This window comes from Anoplolepis gracilipes, chromosome 7, assembly GCF_047496725.1.
Source record: "Anoplolepis gracilipes chromosome 7, ASM4749672v1, whole genome shotgun sequence".
NCBI lineage: Eukaryota > Metazoa > Arthropoda > Insecta > Hymenoptera > Formicidae > Anoplolepis > Anoplolepis gracilipes.
Genome location: NC_132976.1, coordinates 5,851,464 through 5,869,040, shown reverse-complemented (window position 1 = coordinate 5,869,040; position 17,577 = coordinate 5,851,464). Strand labels below are relative to the sequence as shown.

At 33.5% G+C, this 17,577-nt stretch overlaps 2 protein-coding genes across 4 annotated transcripts in view; one reads left to right on the top strand and one right to left on the bottom strand.

The window, feature by feature from the left end:
• Positions 1–11,069, top strand: part of Ninac (STKc_myosinIII_N_like and MYSc_Myo21 domain-containing protein ninaC) — a 22,679-nt gene extending 11,610 nt beyond the window's left edge. Inside the window, exons 5-24 of the mRNA XM_072896634.1 lie at positions 1,672–2,060; positions 2,156–2,246; positions 2,620–2,715; positions 2,799–2,984; positions 3,228–3,416; positions 3,541–3,740; positions 4,135–4,475; positions 4,584–4,794; positions 4,934–5,075; positions 5,275–5,733; positions 5,966–6,252; positions 6,400–6,659; positions 6,773–6,841; positions 7,012–7,190; positions 7,435–7,649; positions 7,831–7,931; positions 8,251–8,474; positions 9,222–9,403; positions 9,479–9,563; positions 10,037–11,069. Of these exons, the coding sequence (XP_072752735.1) occupies positions 1,672–2,060; positions 2,156–2,246; positions 2,620–2,715; positions 2,799–2,984; positions 3,228–3,416; positions 3,541–3,740; positions 4,135–4,475; positions 4,584–4,794; positions 4,934–5,075; positions 5,275–5,733; positions 5,966–6,252; positions 6,400–6,659; positions 6,773–6,841; positions 7,012–7,190; positions 7,435–7,649; positions 7,831–7,931; positions 8,251–8,474; positions 9,222–9,403; positions 9,479–9,563; positions 10,037–10,345 (4,215 nt within the window). The 3' untranslated portion in view covers positions 10,346–11,069. The remainder of the gene's footprint in view (positions 1–1,671; positions 2,061–2,155; positions 2,247–2,619; positions 2,716–2,798; positions 2,985–3,227; positions 3,417–3,540; positions 3,741–4,134; positions 4,476–4,583; positions 4,795–4,933; positions 5,076–5,274; positions 5,734–5,965; positions 6,253–6,399; positions 6,660–6,772; positions 6,842–7,011; positions 7,191–7,434; positions 7,650–7,830; positions 7,932–8,250; positions 8,475–9,221; positions 9,404–9,478; positions 9,564–10,036) is intronic.
• LOC140668068 (uncharacterized) lies at positions 8,287–17,577 on the bottom strand. Of its 3 annotated transcripts, XM_072896638.1 has the most exons (6): positions 17,266–17,577; positions 16,023–16,460; positions 15,834–15,936; positions 11,885–12,300; positions 11,567–11,785; positions 8,287–8,421 (listed from the first exon to the last, which is right to left on the bottom strand). In XM_072896638.1, exons 1-5 carry the CDS (start codon positions 17,443–17,445, stop codon positions 11,567–11,569), a joined length of 1,356 nt encoding a protein of 451 aa, XP_072752739.1. In that variant the 5' UTR covers positions 17,446–17,577; the 3' UTR covers positions 8,287–8,421. The 3 variants fall into 3 exon arrangements, with proteins under 3 accessions (XP_072752739.1, XP_072752740.1, XP_072752741.1); XM_072896639.1 differs by lacking the exon at positions 8,287–8,421 and having other exon boundaries at positions 11,232–11,785; XM_072896640.1 differs by lacking the exons at positions 8,287–8,421; positions 11,567–11,785; positions 11,885–12,300 and adding an exon at positions 12,550–14,374.

The window sequence follows — 17,577 nt, the reverse complement described above, 5'->3', positions numbered from 1 at the left end:
CGCAATATCACTGACGGACATCTTCTCGAATTTCGATATTTCTCTCGAAATCCACATCTCTCATCATAAATTCACCGAAAGGGCACGACGCGCGTAATGGGACCCGGCATTCTTTCTCTCGCGAGTGACTCTCTCTCATGGTTCATGGCGATAATATTTACGATCCAGGTAGTTTGTCACTAAATCATTATGTGGGTCCATACCTTTCGAATATGCCTCGTGCACGCACAATCCAATGCCCTTCGCCACTGGGACTAGCGGTCCCCGCCGTATCCTCCTCATCTCCCGACTCACATGTCGTTCCTTTTCTACCTTGGAAACTGCACGCAACACCCCGTCTCCCTCTTTCTTTTTCCTCCTCCCGTTCTCCACCTCTTTCCTCGCGGATACGTGTTCCATGGGCCCGGTAGCGATTCGTCCACGGTCACTCGTGCGGTAAATCAGACCACGTTGACGTTTAATGCCGGCAAATTACACGCGAAATAAATGCTCGCGAAGAGCAGTGCGCAGTGCTACAAACAGAAATACAAAGAGAAAACGGATAAAGAACGAGAGACGAATGGAGGCTACTACCACTATACTTCTTCTATATGATCGTTATATCCTGTTTAATCTTTATCCGCCAATTAACAATTCGTTCGTCCCTCGAGAGTTTTCTTCTTACCCTTGTAACTCTTTCTTGTATATCATTCGGTCAACAAACATTGGAGAATGCGCGTGACTATTTTATTTTAAAAATATCAAAAATACAGCGTGCAGCGTAAAATATAAATTTAAGAAAAATATTTGTTAAATAGATCTATCGATTTTGATATAGATTTAACAGAAAATAAAATGATATTACAAATAATTTAAAGTTAATATTATTTTATCAAAAATATAGCTGTGCATAGAATAAAATATAAATTTAATAAAAATATTTGTTAAGTAGATTCATGAATTTTTAAATAAGTTTAAGAGAACATAAATAAAATGATATCACATATAATTTAAATTTAATATTTTTTAATATTATTATTGATCTAATATTATATGGGTATGCGAGTTTAGATCCGCAAAAGATGAATGAAAACTTCAGTGTTTATTATTGTATAAGCAACTTCGCAATAACTTCGCTTTAGCTTCGGAGTGTAGAATGCCCTTTGAAGCAGTTTGCTGATGAGCCTGGTATTAATGATTTCATGCCCACGCCACGTTGAAACTGTTCATTGACTCGCGCTTGTTACGCGCTGCGAGCATGGTCAGCCGCAAATTATAGATCGTTCAATTTGCAGTAAATCTATAAAAACGATTCCCGCAAGACACTGAAGGCGCCGAGTTGCCAACTTCCCTTCCGCATCGTCATATCTCAAAGATATTACATGCATGTTATTCTTGGAGATTCGGTCGTTCCAGTCTGCGATCTCATATGTAACATTCTCGTGTGCGATATCATATATGTAACATTTATAGTACGTAGACATATTTCATGCCTTTTCAATTTTAAAATTAAATCAATCAAATATTTTCTTAAATAATGTGTTTTTTCCAGTATAATTCAACTGTTGTAACATTTATTTATATGGTCTTTCGAATACCTGTCAATGATATAATTTCGCGGTTTCGTAAAATAAAATATACAATGATTACTAAAACCAACTATTACACGTCATATTTCTTTTCTCATTTCAGGCTTTAATCCACTTGCACGAGCACAATATAATCCATAGAGACATCCGTGGTAGCAATATCGTTCTAACGAAGGAAGGCGAAGTGAAATTGATCGATTTTGGGCTCTGCAGAACATTGAAGAGCGAACTCGAGAAACGACACACCTGCGTAGGTTCGCCATCCTGGATGGCGCCGGAAGTCATCAAAGGTGGCAACGGGCCTAATAGCGGATATGATAACAAGGTCGACGTATGGGCGATCGGCATCACGGCGATAGAGCTCGCTGACGGCAAAGCACCCTTCGAGGACATGCATCCGACGCGCGCTCTCTTTCAGATAGTCCGGAATCCACCGCCGACCGTCTACCGACCCGCCAACTGGTCGGAGAATCTCAACGACTTCATCTCGGAGTACGTGATCAGTCTCAGATATGAAAATCTCTTTATTACGAACATACGTTGCGAATGAAACGACGCGAGAATCACGTTTCATACGTTTGTTTCAGATGCCTCGAAAAGAATCCCGAGAACAGACCGTATATAGTGGAGATCATCGAACATCCCTTCCTGTCGGAACTACCCGAGAACGACTACACGGTAATATAATGATATTTTAGTGCGATACAAGCTACGAATTACCAGCAATAGAATACAACACGTGAATATAAATGAATCGCAGTCTTCGATATAAAATTTAAAAAATGCACACACTTCTTTCTTTATTCTTTAAAATTAATTGATCAATTAAAATAATACAAATTATAATAATCAACATTTATGATTTATAAAGAATGATAAAATTTAATAAACCTTTTGAAATGTGATGTTGATTTTATATTTTAATAGCACATTAGATAGATCGCTCGAACTTTTGTATTAGAGCCTATAAATAGTTAAAATAATTTAATCAGTCGATGTAATTTCCTGCAATGAACAAAAATGTAATACAAAATGCAACATGGATTTTTAGCTGACGCAAGAAATAAAAGCGTTGGTGATGGATGTCTCCGAGAAGGGTAGAGAACAAAGAAAAGCAGAGTCGATAGTTCGTGATGGTTTTCTGAAGGTAGCGACTTGCATAAATCACAAGACAAACGAGTGGTTAAATTTACAATGCATATTAAGTAAAAACTACATTTTGCTCGACAGACTCGTAAGGATGAACCAGCGGAACAAATGCTCATGGAGGATTTAGCGGCACTGGAGACCTTAACCGAGGAAGTGATCCTGAATGAACTTCGTAAAAGACTAGAACGGGGTCAATATCACACGTTTGTCGGCGACGTTTTATTGATACTCAATCCAAACGAAGAACATGATATCTACGGTGCTCATGTAAGTCTTGTTGATGCTAAATCATCGATTGCGCCCTGTAATCTGCGCTCTTGATAAAGAATTTTGTACAAATTTAACTGCGTTTATAATCAAAATCTCATTCTATATATATATCTTTTTATTTTTTGCTTGCTCCGCATTTTATTTGAAATCTCACTCGCAAACATTGCTATAAAAAAGCTAGATTGCAATAATTTTACATTATGAATTGTACCATAAATCTGAACGCGATTTTATTTACAGCATCACATGAAATATCAATGCAAATCACGATCGGATAACGCCCCTCATATCTATTCTGTAGCAGACAGCGCGTTTCAAGATGTTATGCATAACGAAGAACCGCAACACATTTTGCTGGCTGGTGAGAGCAACTCTGGAAAAACGACAAACATGTTGCATCTAGTGAAACATCTTATGTTTCTCGGAAAAGTGAGTTGAGAGAGAGAGAGAGAGAGAGAGAGAGAGAGAGAGAGAGAGAGAGAGAGAGAGAGAGAGAACGCGCATACAGTCAGTACGTAAATACAATTACGAATAATGTAAGCATGTTTTTTAGGGTCTGCAGGACACTGGAATGAGAGTGTTACGAGCTATAAAAATTATTCATGCTTTTACCAATGCGGCGACACCGCTTAATGCTAATTCCACCAGGTGCATATTGCAAATACAGACGACTTTTGGTTCAACTGGCAAAGCCTCAGGCGCGATATTTTGGCTATATCAATTGGAAAAGTGGCGTGTTTCCACTCGCGACAGGTAGTCTATTCTTCGACGAGATTATTTTTATTATAACAATAATATTCCGCGCAAACTTTTAGTTTTTTAATTAAAAATCTTTAATTATTTCACGATCTTCACTTTTATCGAAGCATAAAGAAAAGAATCTGTCGCACTCTATATTCCTATGTATAATGGGTCATTATTGTAGGCGCATAAGAGCTGACAGAGAGACAATTTTTTACAGTTAATTTCTTACAATACACAGAAATAGTGTAGCTGATTCTAAAATGATAAAAATAGTAAAATAAATTTTCTAGTGTAATTAATATTAATATAATAGAAATCTGATAAAATAAAAAATAGTAAAAATTCTAATTTTTTAAGATAATAAAAATGTGTGTAAATACATATAAGGAAAATACAATTCCAGAAATCAATCAAACTTCCATGCTTTTTACTATTTGTATGACGGTCTCAATGCGTCGGAAAAATTAAAAGACTATTACCTACCAAATGGAAGAAGACTTCGATATCTCAGAATAACTGACAAAAGTACTGAAAAGAAACGAGCATTTAAAGTGAGAAACGATCCGGAGCAGAATGCGATTAAGTTTGAGGAATTGATGGAAGATTTTAAATTTATGGATATGGAAGAGCACTGCGAGATTATTTGGAAAATTCTCGCAGCTATTCTGATGCTCGGGGAGATTCGATTCATCGAGGGCAATAACGGAGAGGCTGAATTGGACAACGATGAAGCTGCTAACAGAGGTAAAAAATTAAATCCATTGACATTCATAAAAGATTTAGTTTGATATATTAAATCATAAAATACTTATCCGACAAATGCAAAGTCTGATTAACTGTTTCAAATTGCAGTAGCCGAACTCCTTGGCTTAGACACGAAAAAATTTACTTGGGCTCTCATTAATTATTGCTTGATTATGAAGGGATCAGCCATGCGTAGAAAACATACTTGCGAAGAGGCAAAAGAAGCACGGGATGTCATGGCAAATACTCTTTATCAACGTTTGGTAGACTGGATAATCAACATTATCAATGATAAACTCTCAATAACTCGCAGCCTTTAGTAAGTTATGCGAAAATTTCATACATGAAAGTGTATAGTAGATGAAAACGATAACTTTTTTTTTCTCTCAATTTTTTCTGTACATTGATAGATATACATTATATTATCATTACACTAATATTTATATTTTAATTTTCAGTGGCGACAAATATTCTATCAGTGTCCTCGATTACTTTGGGTTTGAATGTTTCTCAGTAAATCGATTGGAACAACTGCTAGTAAATACAATGAACGAGCAAATGCAATATTATTATAATCAAAGAATATTCGCTTGGGAAATGGTAAATTTCTTTGTAAATTAATAAATAGCTAATTTATTAAAACCTATAAATCTATAGAAAATTTATAAAATTTGTAAAGAAAATTATTGAAGTTACGAATTTTTTGACCTCTATATATCAAATAAAATAAATATGCTAATGAAATCGATTACATACAAAAGAAAAGAGCAAAAACCTGTATTCTTCTCTGCGGTTTCAGCAAGAGCAAGATGAGGAAAATATACCCACACAAAGATTACGCTTTTATGATAACAAGGAAGCGGTCGATCAGCTGATGAGCAAGGAGAATGGTCTCCTGAATATTATCGATGATGCTTCGCGACAATTGCAGGACGCTCAGTATATTTTCGAGAGAATTAAAGAACATAAGCATGGCATTTACGTAAAACCGGTGAGTTCGCACGAGTTCACGGTCGCACATTATACCGGTAAATTGATATACGACGCCAGCGAAATCGCAGCGAAAAACCGAGACTTCGTGCCGCCGGAGATGATCGACACGATGAGATGTTCCTCATATGATGCAGTCAAGCAAATGTTCACCAATAAACTGACCAAGTCGGGCAGTTTGACGATCGCCCATGAATCTGGTCTCGCGACGAAAAAAACCTTGAAAAACAAATGGAGTACTCTTATGCAGGAATCTTCCACTTTTCGCGTAAATATGATGATAAAGAAATATTTAATATATTGCAATATTAATTTTAATAACAATATTTATAAATTTAAAGTCAATATTTTTTTCATTATTCGTATTTCAAAACATTTTAATTTTAATTTAAACGCGTTAGTAACATTTGAAGATGAAGAATTTTTTCAGGAAAAAAAATTAAACTTTTTTAGTTTGCAGCATAGCTAAACTAAGCTTACTTGTTATTTTAATTCAACAGAAATACAATACTACATCTAGAGGGCAATATTCGCAGTCTCGCAAAATGCGAACGTGTTTATCGACATTTAAAGCGACGAGTCTCGAAATTCTGAAAAATCTTGCAATAGGGGCGGGATATGGCACGCATTTTGTTAGATGCATACGTTCCGACCTCGAGGATATTCCTTGTGGTTTTTATCGGGAAGTTGTCAGACAGCAAATCAGAGCATTAGCAGTACTTGACACAGCAAAAGCCAGACAACGTGGTTATCCATATAGGATACCTTTCCAAGAATTCCTTCGCAGGTAATTTAATTATTTTAAAAGTAGCGTTTTGAATCAAATATAGCAAACTACAGCAAAATGCATACATATTTCCTTTAACATAAAGCTGAATGAAAAAACATTCGTTTTATTATATGTAAAAGTAAAGACGACTATTTCTAATTACAGATATAAATTTCTGGCCTTTGATTTTGCCGAAACAGTCGAAATGACGAAGGATAATTGCAGATTACTTCTAATCAGATTAAAAATGGAAGGATGGGTTATCGGCAAGACTAAAGTCTTTTTAAAGTACTACAATGAAGAGTATCTATCGCGATTGTACGAGACACAAGTAAGAAAGATCATAAAAGTACAATGTATGATGCGTGCCTTTTTAGCACGCAAAAACATTGTTTCAAAGATGAGCAGTATGAAGAAGAACACTGGTAAATATGTAAAGTCACCATTAAGGAAATCATACGATTATTTAAATTTCGATAAATGTATACCTATATTTAGTTTTAAACGGTTCGATTAATCGTAACTTGTATCATTTCAGAAAAAAAAGCGTCAATCGAGAAAAAAGACTCGCTCTCAGAGAATGAAGCGGCAGTAATTCTACAGAAAGGTGACTAACAATAAGAAATATGTTTTTAAATATGTCCAATGTGACATTCTAAATTTAATCACATATTTATAAAATGTTTAAATACTTGTAAAAAAATATTTATATAAACTATTTCTCCTCTCTCCTTTCTTTCCTCTTTTATAACTTCATTATTATATTCATTCCACTAGCATACAGAGGGCACATTGTGAGAAAGGAAATGGGACCTTTACTGAAAGGAGAAATGGATCAAGAGACGAAGGATTTTATCAAATTCTATTGCAGCAGGTGGAGATCGAAGAGCATGTTCCAAGTCCTCCTACGGTACCGTGCAGCCCGTTATCAAGACCTCGTGCAGTTTTCACAACAGGTATTACGATGAAATTGCGTTATCAAGAAATAGAAACTGTAAACAATTTTTGTAGCAAAGCGCTTAAAAATAAATGAGTCTGACTAACAATGTAACATTTTATATTTCGTTATATACTATTAAAAAACTTGCTATATATTTTTACATATAATATAATAAGAACTTTTAATAAAATTTACCATGAATATATGTATAAATAAATATCAAGTATAATATATATATATATATTGATTCATATCGATAGGTTCATCTATACAATCAAGCAATAGTGGCAGCTTTGGATGAGAAAAATGAACTTGTATCTCTTGAAAAAATCGATCCAAACGACAAAGTAGATGCCTACAGTGAAATGAAACCACCTCAAGTTTACAAACTACCCTTTAATATGCAAGAAGAACTATCATATTTCGATACAAGCTATATGAACGATCCATCGAAAATAAACACTAAACGTGCAGGGTAAATTGTCTAAAAAATATCTTTCAAATTTCTACTTTTATCTATAGCAACAATCTAAATATTGATTATAAGGTACACGTAAAATATCGAATAATTTTTCTGTAAACGTAAATGTGTAAATTAAAAACACGCAATTGCAAATACACATAATGCATTCAATGTTTTAAAAACACTTTCACAGATCTGTAACATCCACGACGAGCGACGACGAGCACGAGCCTTGGGATGCACCCTTACGTAGGCAAACTGTTCCTTGGGCCAATAATCATGTTAGCACTAGAGGTATCTCAATATTCAATAAAGAGAAAATTTTAAGATTTTAAGAACAATGTATGTAATATATATATCTATACTGAATAATGTATGAATTCGCTTTTTTTTATATATTAATTCTTCTCATATGGATTATTTGTTAATTTTGATGCTATTTTTAATTAATAAAAATGTTATTATATATAATATGAGATAATATTTGTCATATAATTCATTTAAAAATAGAGAGCATAGAATGTCTTTTTTAAGATACAAAAGCGAAGCAAATTTAAAAGTGACAGCAGATGTAAAAAAACAAAATTCTTTTTCAATATGGTATATTTTTTAGATATAGAAGTTCAAACGACAAACTCACCACATCGCGTGCTCCTTCATCGTTCATCGATCGGTGGAGAACAAAGTTTGATCAACACTCCCTTCACCAGAGATCCTAATGTTGCAATTCAGTGTCCACTGGAAGATCCTACTTGCCACAAGAGCGGGATTTCTGGCTTTCAAACTGCAAATAAACATTACACCATACAATCTTCTGAATCTCACATTCCTTACTCGGTAAATTTACAAATATTATTCTTATATGTATGCAATATATCTTGATTCCGTAATTGTTGTATAGCTCTAGTTAAAAAAACATTTTTAAGAACATTGATTTTTCTTTCAGTGAAATTTTTTCATTATTTTTTAACTTTTAATCTTAAACAAAATGTTTTTATTCAAGCAAATATATAAAACACATTGAATGTCAAAGATTTATTTATAATGTCAAATGCTTAATTTAATAAGAATTTTTTAACACATGCAATTGTTAACAATTCAAAATTTTATTTCCTTGATCAATGGCCTTAAAAGAAATATTGTATTTAGACAATTTTTTCGAAAATATACTGGCGATAAAATTCTCACATATGTAATTTCATGTAAAATTTCAAATAAGCATAATTCGGCAAAAAATTATCATATTAAAATTTTTTTTTATTTTGAAACTTGAAGTCTTTAGTTTAACAAACATTTGTCAGATTCTGAATTTATCCTTTCTCCCTCCCGCCGTCTCTTTAAAAGTAAAGACGTGTTACGTTTCCAAAAAATTATATAGTTTGGTGCAAATGACACAGTTATGCTTATTTGAAATCATGTATAAAATTTTGCATAAAATTACATTTGCGATCATTTTGATCACCAGTGTATTATGTATAAAAAATTTACATTAAAATATATGATTACGCATGATTAGAATTCTTATAATATATATTTTAATTGTATTCTTATATGTGTATATTTTACAAAGATTTACATTTTTAGAATAGTATCGATAATGCTGGATCAGCACGCTGTGAACAAAAAGTAGCACTATTCAATCAACCCTCAACAATGCGAAATTTCAACAATTATGAATCAGATGTTCGAAATAGAAACAACATGGACAGAGACACAAGCTGGAAGTTTGAGGATGGATTTAAACGCAATATCAACAATAATATTCGGTATAATCATTGCTAAGATAAATAATATTTTAATTAATAAATTCTCTTTGTAACATAATTCTTCTCTTTCATTAGTGTAAATCCCATCAAGGAATTAGAAATGATTGGACGTAGAAACAACAATGATGAAAACGATGACGCACCTCCGTTTAACTTTCAGGTAAAATATATTGATTTTACTCATTCTATTCTTTTTATAGTTATATAAATACACGTATAACATTTTTATAATCATTAAAATATGGTTTTTTCTGCAATAAAATTATTTCGAGTCTCTATTAAAAGTTTATAAAGACTATTATATATTTAAATATATTTATTTTCATAAATCAATATTTATACCGTTTTACTTATAAATGAAACAAGTTTCAGAATATAAAATGTATAAAAAATTAATCGAAATCAAATTTTTCTTTATTAGAAATTTAGCGGTCTAAATAAAATTATTATTCTTATTTTTTTCTTATCAATTTGAAGCTAATTTTACAAATCGGTCTCATTATGAAACTTTTTTAATTCATGATTTAAATTATTAAAATATTGCATAACAAGAGAACTGAAAATTAAGTAATTAATATACTTATATTCTAAAATAATTAATGTACCATAAACTTTAAAATACTGCTATTTTAGGCAATGCTGCGGAAAACTCCTCATCAGCGTGCTTCGATGAAACGCAATCCTGTATATGAGAGCGTCACATTATCGTCAATGCCAGAATTTGATCATCCCGATAACGAAAACTTATGTGATTCAAATGTCACCAACAGGAGTGGTGGTAGTCGAGATTCACCAGAGTGGAATCCGAACGAGATGATTCTCATGTCAGAGACGTATGCGAAGCAAGACGAATGGAATGAGAAATGTACCAAAGACAGCGCCAGTATTACTACAGAGATTGCACCAGGTATTGTCGTCAAAGGCCACGTAATCGAGCTATAAAGCATCGAAGAGAGATCTGTTGCATCAATATCAATTATGTATTTAATCAAACGATGTCTTTCTTTCTATACTTATAATTATTGGAGTTATGATTTGAAAAGGAAAAAGGATCGCTAAAGTTTAATGGAAACTATCAATACAACTGATTTCTTCTAAACTTTAAATTCTATCTACTGATCAGATATTAAGATACATACATCTTGAATTCAAGCTTGAAGCTTGAAAATTGCCGATTTCTAATATTACAATATTATAACAAAGCCCATAAACGATGGAGATAAAAATTTTTGCGAAATTATTGATTAAATATATCAATGATTGCTAGGTAGATACAAATGTAATTAGTATTATGGCGATGACTTATTTATAACGGCGATAACTTATACATATATAAGAATATTTATTCCTCTATTTTGTAACAGAAAATTCCTCTATTGATACTCATTTCAATATTTCATTATCAATAACTCAAAATTAAAATCCAATCTCATTATAAAAACTTAACATCAATAATTCAAGTTATCTAGCGCACTATATGCATTTATAATAAGCACACAGGATGTAGACGAAAAAATATGTAAGTATTGTGTGAAATAATTCACACAAAGATAATAATAATTTACCTATACATGTATCACAGTAGTTTATATATATGAAAATATATATATATTATTTTGTCATATTTTTATGCATTCAATCTTAATAAACAGTATTTAAATTGCTATTTTTTATAGAGTTGCCAAGAACAGCATAATAAAAAATTAATATATGTCTTTGTTCACATATATAATTATGAACAAAATATATTAAAATATCTTAAATAACATTTATATATATATATATATATATATAATAAAAATACATTTTATATATATTTAGAACCATTTATAATTTTTGAATGTAAGAAGATAAATTTGCTTTTGCTTGAACACATATACCCAAATAACCAAGCATGATTAATCATATTACAATTATATTGATTAATATAATTAATCATATTGCTGTCATGTTGCCAATAATTGTATTATTGTCAATAATTGTTGGCAACAAAACAACAACCTCACAGTTGGCTATCTGGGTAGATTGATTCTTACGTAGATTATATATTATTCATTGTTATTCATTAATAATCTCATTAATAATGTCAATAATTAGAACAAAATTAAAGTCATAACACGGCAAGTTCTAGATATTGTAAATACTGACTCTGATAGCAATTACCTAATCTTTCTCCGGTTGAGTGTGTGCATTATTATGACTACAGTTTTGTTGGGAACTCTGCTTAATAATATTAACCAAGGTATCCAACCTAGTAGGATGTGCTATTTGGAGAACCATGTGTGCTTCTTCTAGGATTAAGAGACCATTATGTGCGTCACTGGCCGATAGATTATGCGCCGTTATCACATGCCGTCTCCAAGCCGCGTGTGTCGGAAGAATCTGACAATAAAATGAAAATAAAATATCAAATAAATGCAAATATAATTAAATTTGCTTATTTCGTATTCTACGGCAAATTGAGAAATTTTGGAAACTTACTTGTAAACACCATTTGCAATTAAGAGATGGAGAGATGGTGTGAACAGCTTTTATATGTCTTCTGCGAAAGCCCCAACTTGTGTATGCCCTATCGCAGAAGGGACAGGGAAACGGCGGATATGCCGGTCCACCTTTTATGGTCTCGCCTGATAAATCTGTAGCATAAGATTCGGAGAAATTCTCGGGCTGCGAAGCTCCTGGATTGTGTTTCACAAAGAGATTCGAGGATTTTGGTTGATCTAACGTATGTTCGACGCGAAGACGATTCGATGATTCTGACGGATGCTCTAACATTTTTCTGAGCGGATTCCAGATCAAATTTTGCTCAACTGTGAGGGGATCTCTTTTGTGCATTTGCGGACCTGGAGAAGTATTGCGAGCTTCGGCTATCACTGTCACAATCGGTTTCAATAATCCTGTAAAAAATTTAAATCTATCATTTGAATTCTTTATGGATGAAAATTGTACACAATTTCTAATTTTGATTTAATTTAAAGTAACGCTTGTAGCGTTAAAATGCATGGAAAATATTTACGTTTCTCTATAAAAAAAATCTTAAGAAAATTATCGCTCTTCTGAATATTGTAAAGAATAGTATCTATTTTTTTACATGTAGGCATATGAAATAAAGAAGTATGATAGGTACATCGGAAATAAAGGGACAATTAAAAATGTAAAATAGGTTTATTTGCGACAGTCGTTTATCATGTCTACAATAATATCGATTTAAATAATAGCCGGCTCAAAGCTGTCGAAATATATTCCACTGATCAACGTCTGTATCGCACGCGCAACCAATAAAAACAACTTGACTTTACAAGTAAACAGAGATCAAAGAACACTTTCGCGCGAATCTTGAGGAAAGGACGCACGCGATGAGAAATCGCACATTGATTCGCAACGTATATCCTAATAGTTCGTAACGCACATTCTGTATGTGTGTATGAGTGATCCTCTACTGTGATTTAAATACTCTACAAGCATGTCTTAAATCACTATTCTTGTAAGAGCTACAGTTTCTCTTCCTTTAAGTGTACATAGAGCTGCCGCGGTCATGCAGCGTTACTTTACGCACGCGCGTGACCAACATGGCCGACACGTATCTTTATATATCTATATATACATATTTCATACATATACCTCTAAGTGAGTCGTGTGCACATCCGTGTATATATCGTATACATGGACGCGTAACGAATGTTTATATACACGCACATCCTATCCGTGTATCGATAATGCGTATGAGCGAGTGCGTAATGTGTGTGTATATGTATACTCGAGTGTGAGAAAGAGAGAAAGGGAGACTCGCGTGTCTCCATGATACGTCAATTTTTTAATATCATAACGTTTTACTGTTAAAGTGAATTCTCGCATGAATATACCGCAAATAAATGAAGGAATGTTACGTTATTCAAGGTACTGGAAAAACACAAAGAGATACACAGACAACTCGATGATTGATCTCGCTCGTGAGCGTTGTGAGAAGCGTCTAGATTTTTTTTTAAATACGCGATGTGCGAAAGTAAGGGAGACAAGGAGAGAGATCGAACAAAGTATCTCGAAAGATCCTTTTTGATAAAGTAAAAATATTAGAATGAAAGTACGAAAGAGGAAGGCTTAGAATTATTCGATCGTTCGTCATGCCGAGTGACGAACCTGAAGCGTATATAAATAACTCGCGTCTACAATGCTCTTGTCTAATCACCCTGTCACCCCGAAATCTACAGAATCCTAGAATCATCAATCGCGGATCGAAGGATCCCTACACTCCGATCCTATTGCACGTGTTAACTCCATGATTTTTAATCACGCCAGCTGACCGTCCGTCTCTTCTTCCCCCATAACGGCTACACGAACCTTAATGTCTACTTACATCAATTTTTTTACAACGTTCTAAATGTAAAGCTACGCGAAAGCTTCACACCGAAGAGGAACAAGCGAGGGACGAACCCCGCGACATTCGCGTGAGAACGACGAACGGGGCGACGGGTTTACAAGAACGATCCTATTCCAGCCAGTGGAAACGTTTCCGTTTGACCCCTGACCTGAAACGCCCTAGTCATTGAGTGTAGACCGAGCGCCTCTGAAACAAATACCTTTTCAGGCCCCTATTGCTAGTGTCAATTTTGGTTACGCAATTCTTCCACGCCTCCTCCCATTCAATGCTGTTAGGCGCTATACCGCTGAAGTGCAACAGAACCTCCCGGATTAAATGTATCTTGTTACTGTCGAATTGTTGTTTTCCCATTTTGCCGTTGACGTTACAGAGAATCCTCTCTTCCGGCGTGAAAAGAATCTTCATGAGATCGCATGCCAGGTGATCCATAGGTCGAGATGACGCCCAGGTTGAGATTATATCCGGACTCGGCAGGAGATCGGCATAAGGTAGATGCTGATACGAGTAAAGCAGCGGCTTGACGTCTGAGAATCCAGTTAGCCCGGACAAGCCAGATAAAGCGGAAATGTCTTCAGCAGGACTGTTCCCAGACCCTGCCACACACATCAGCACAGCACGCTTTAGACACGGGCTGCCCCGACACACACGTGAATTACGCGCACACAATAAAGAAAATGCGAGCGAGTGTAAAGACTATAATGAAGGACCGATCACGCATCTTCCATCTCACGTATGCACTGCTCACGCACATACGCTTATATGCACCGTCAATCGAGACATGACGCCGAAAAACCGACTTCGTTCCCATAAACTTTGACGAAAATGAAAAAAGATATTCGCGAAATCAAATTGCTATTTTTTGCACCAGTTACAGTTATTACAAATCAATGTTTCAAGATAACGATAATCAGAATATATTATTACGCGTATAAAAAATAGTATGAAATATTTTTGCTGCAATGTAATGAATCACGAAAACGTTTACCATTTATTACGTTAATTACGTCGCTCTCATTGTCTTTTCAATTAAGTACTCTTTACTCGTGCACGCAATCTTTGTCTTTATCTCTCTCACGTTATAGCACAGCAAATAAAGACAAAACGTGGCGCGCCAAAAAAAAAAAAAAAACGAGCAAAACAAAATATATATGACGAAAGCGAACTAAAGATTCGAAAAAGCTACGAATTGCCGTATCAAAGAAAAAGCTTTGATACTACAGTAGCCGCCAAAACATACGTAAAAATGTGAATCAGTGTATACAATTGTACGTAGAGAGTATATGTGATAATATGAATTGTGTATATAATGATGAAAACAATTATATAATGAATCTTGAAAAAGCAAAATATTATATTGCTTTTGCATTATATTGCAACTTATTGTTTCGAGTGAAAAATTTGCATATAAATTAATAACAATAACGCGTATTTTTATCGAATTTAATGTGATATGCAATTGCTGATGAAGATAAAACATATAATAAGTGCACACTACTAATGAGTTACAAATTCGATAAATTACTGAAAATAAATCATATCTTTTTCAATTGACTATTGGACGCGAATTTGATAAAGATATTCCTTAATGACACCGCAATTCTATATAAGAAAAACTTTTTTTTATGTACAAATATTGCACAAATATGATTTACAAAGTTTTTAACATTAAACGTGAAAAAATAGAATAATAAATAATAATTTTCGATTAAATTTTAAAGAATTATCTTCAATAACTTTAGAAAAATTATAGAAAATATTCAAATATTCTGTACATATATATATATATATATATATATATATATATGAAATATATTTCCAAATTGCTAATTTACTGCATTTATATTAAATTATTATAAAAATAAAAAATACATCAGCAATAATATAGCAGTGAAAATGCAAAGAAGACTCAACAGTTTAATACACAATTTTCCAACACACATACACACAAAATATAGTCTCTCTCTATATAAAATATTTAATTATTTATCTATGATTGCATAATACATATGTAAATATAATATAAAAAATACCTGAATGTTTCATGACACTAACCTTGATTCCCATCTGCTTGTCCTGTATCTAACCTTTCTGCTGGATCTTTATCTAATGGAGAACGCTTTTGAAGGTCCTCTACTGCCATTTCCAATGGTTCTATCTAAAATGCATTAGATTAAATGTATTGTATTGTAATCGAACATACAATAAATCATTGTTATCATATTTTCTACTTTCTAAACTAACTTTCATCTCCAAACGATGATATACTGGATTTGGTAATGTTTCAGGCAACAAGTATTCTCCATCTTTCCCACTTTGATCACTGGTTGCGGATTCATTTGTATTCTCTGATTGCGGTATTTTAGGTGTTAGGGCTTTCTCCAATATAGAATTATTTTGTTTGCTAACTTTTTGTTTTTTTTTAGGTGTCTCTTCTTTAGTCAGTGGTACATCTTCAGTTACAGCCTGTTCTAATTCAGCTAATCGTTTATAGGACTCCTTTGCAAAGATATCTCCACCAGATAAACCCCGAATTTGCAATGTTTCTGCTGCTTTTAAGAGTGCTGGTAAATTCTTCTGCTCAATATTTACCTCTCCTTTATATATAAATATAAGTAGTGCCTCCAATTCACTAAAATGTACATCCTGAAGAATTATAACAGGATGTTGACATGGGTTTGTCTAAAAAGCAAAAAGATAAAGTTATCGAAATATATATTCATATTCATTATTATATTATTATTCAAATTATATTACTGTTCATATTATAAATTAATTGTGTACAAATTCTTACTTATTCAAATTTTTTAATTATACAATTACATACAATTTTTTTTTACTTATTTTTTATTAATTGTTATATAATCTATTATAAAGAATTTTTTATGTCTACAAATGCATTATTTCAGAAATAACTAATATTACTTCTAATATTGTTAGTATTTATATGACAAATTAAGATTCATAAATGCACAATAAAGATCATAGCACAACTGACAAAATTTACGTGAAAAAAAAGAAATATAAATAAAATTCATATTAAAGTTAAATATATAAAGAGAAAATATTTATACTAAAAAACAGATTTAAATCGACTATCCACGCACACTTTATTTACAGAATAAAACGTGATCTGTCAATTTGTTGAGACATAGAAACATAAAAACACATCGTCATTTGTCAACAAAAATCGAGATAAGCACGAAAATTGTTATGATTAAAAGCTTGGACTAAACCAACTAATTGATAACCATGTTACAGTCAATAATCATGCCATTTATCTCGAAAATGATCTCTAACCGACAATCATCTCTAACCTCGACACGAGAACACCTTGAAGGCTATGACAGCTGTCAAATACGTTATCATATCGTCTTGTCGAGGCACGACAACACGCATTCGATACAATTAGGAAACGAAAGAACAGACCTCGGGAAAGATCTTAAGAATGACTCGTGCCAAGTTTATCGACGAGCAGCAAGCTCACCTGGAAGACCTTCTTGAAGAAGGGACTGCTGGCCGAGAGTATAACTTTATGCGCCGTAAGACACTGTCCGTCACTGGCGAGGGTCACGTCCACCAGGCCCTCTTCCTCCCACAGGCTCTCGAAGCTGGTCGCGATATTGCTGAGGAAACTGTTCCACTTTAGACATATTTGACTTGACATATCGCGGCTGATGTCGGACAGTACGCTCGGTGGTGTGTTAGACGCTATCGCACCGTGGTATCCGCGAGCCCTCTCACGCGATGACGGGGATGGCGAACGCGACAGTGGGACGGCAGTCGTGCCAGGCACGCA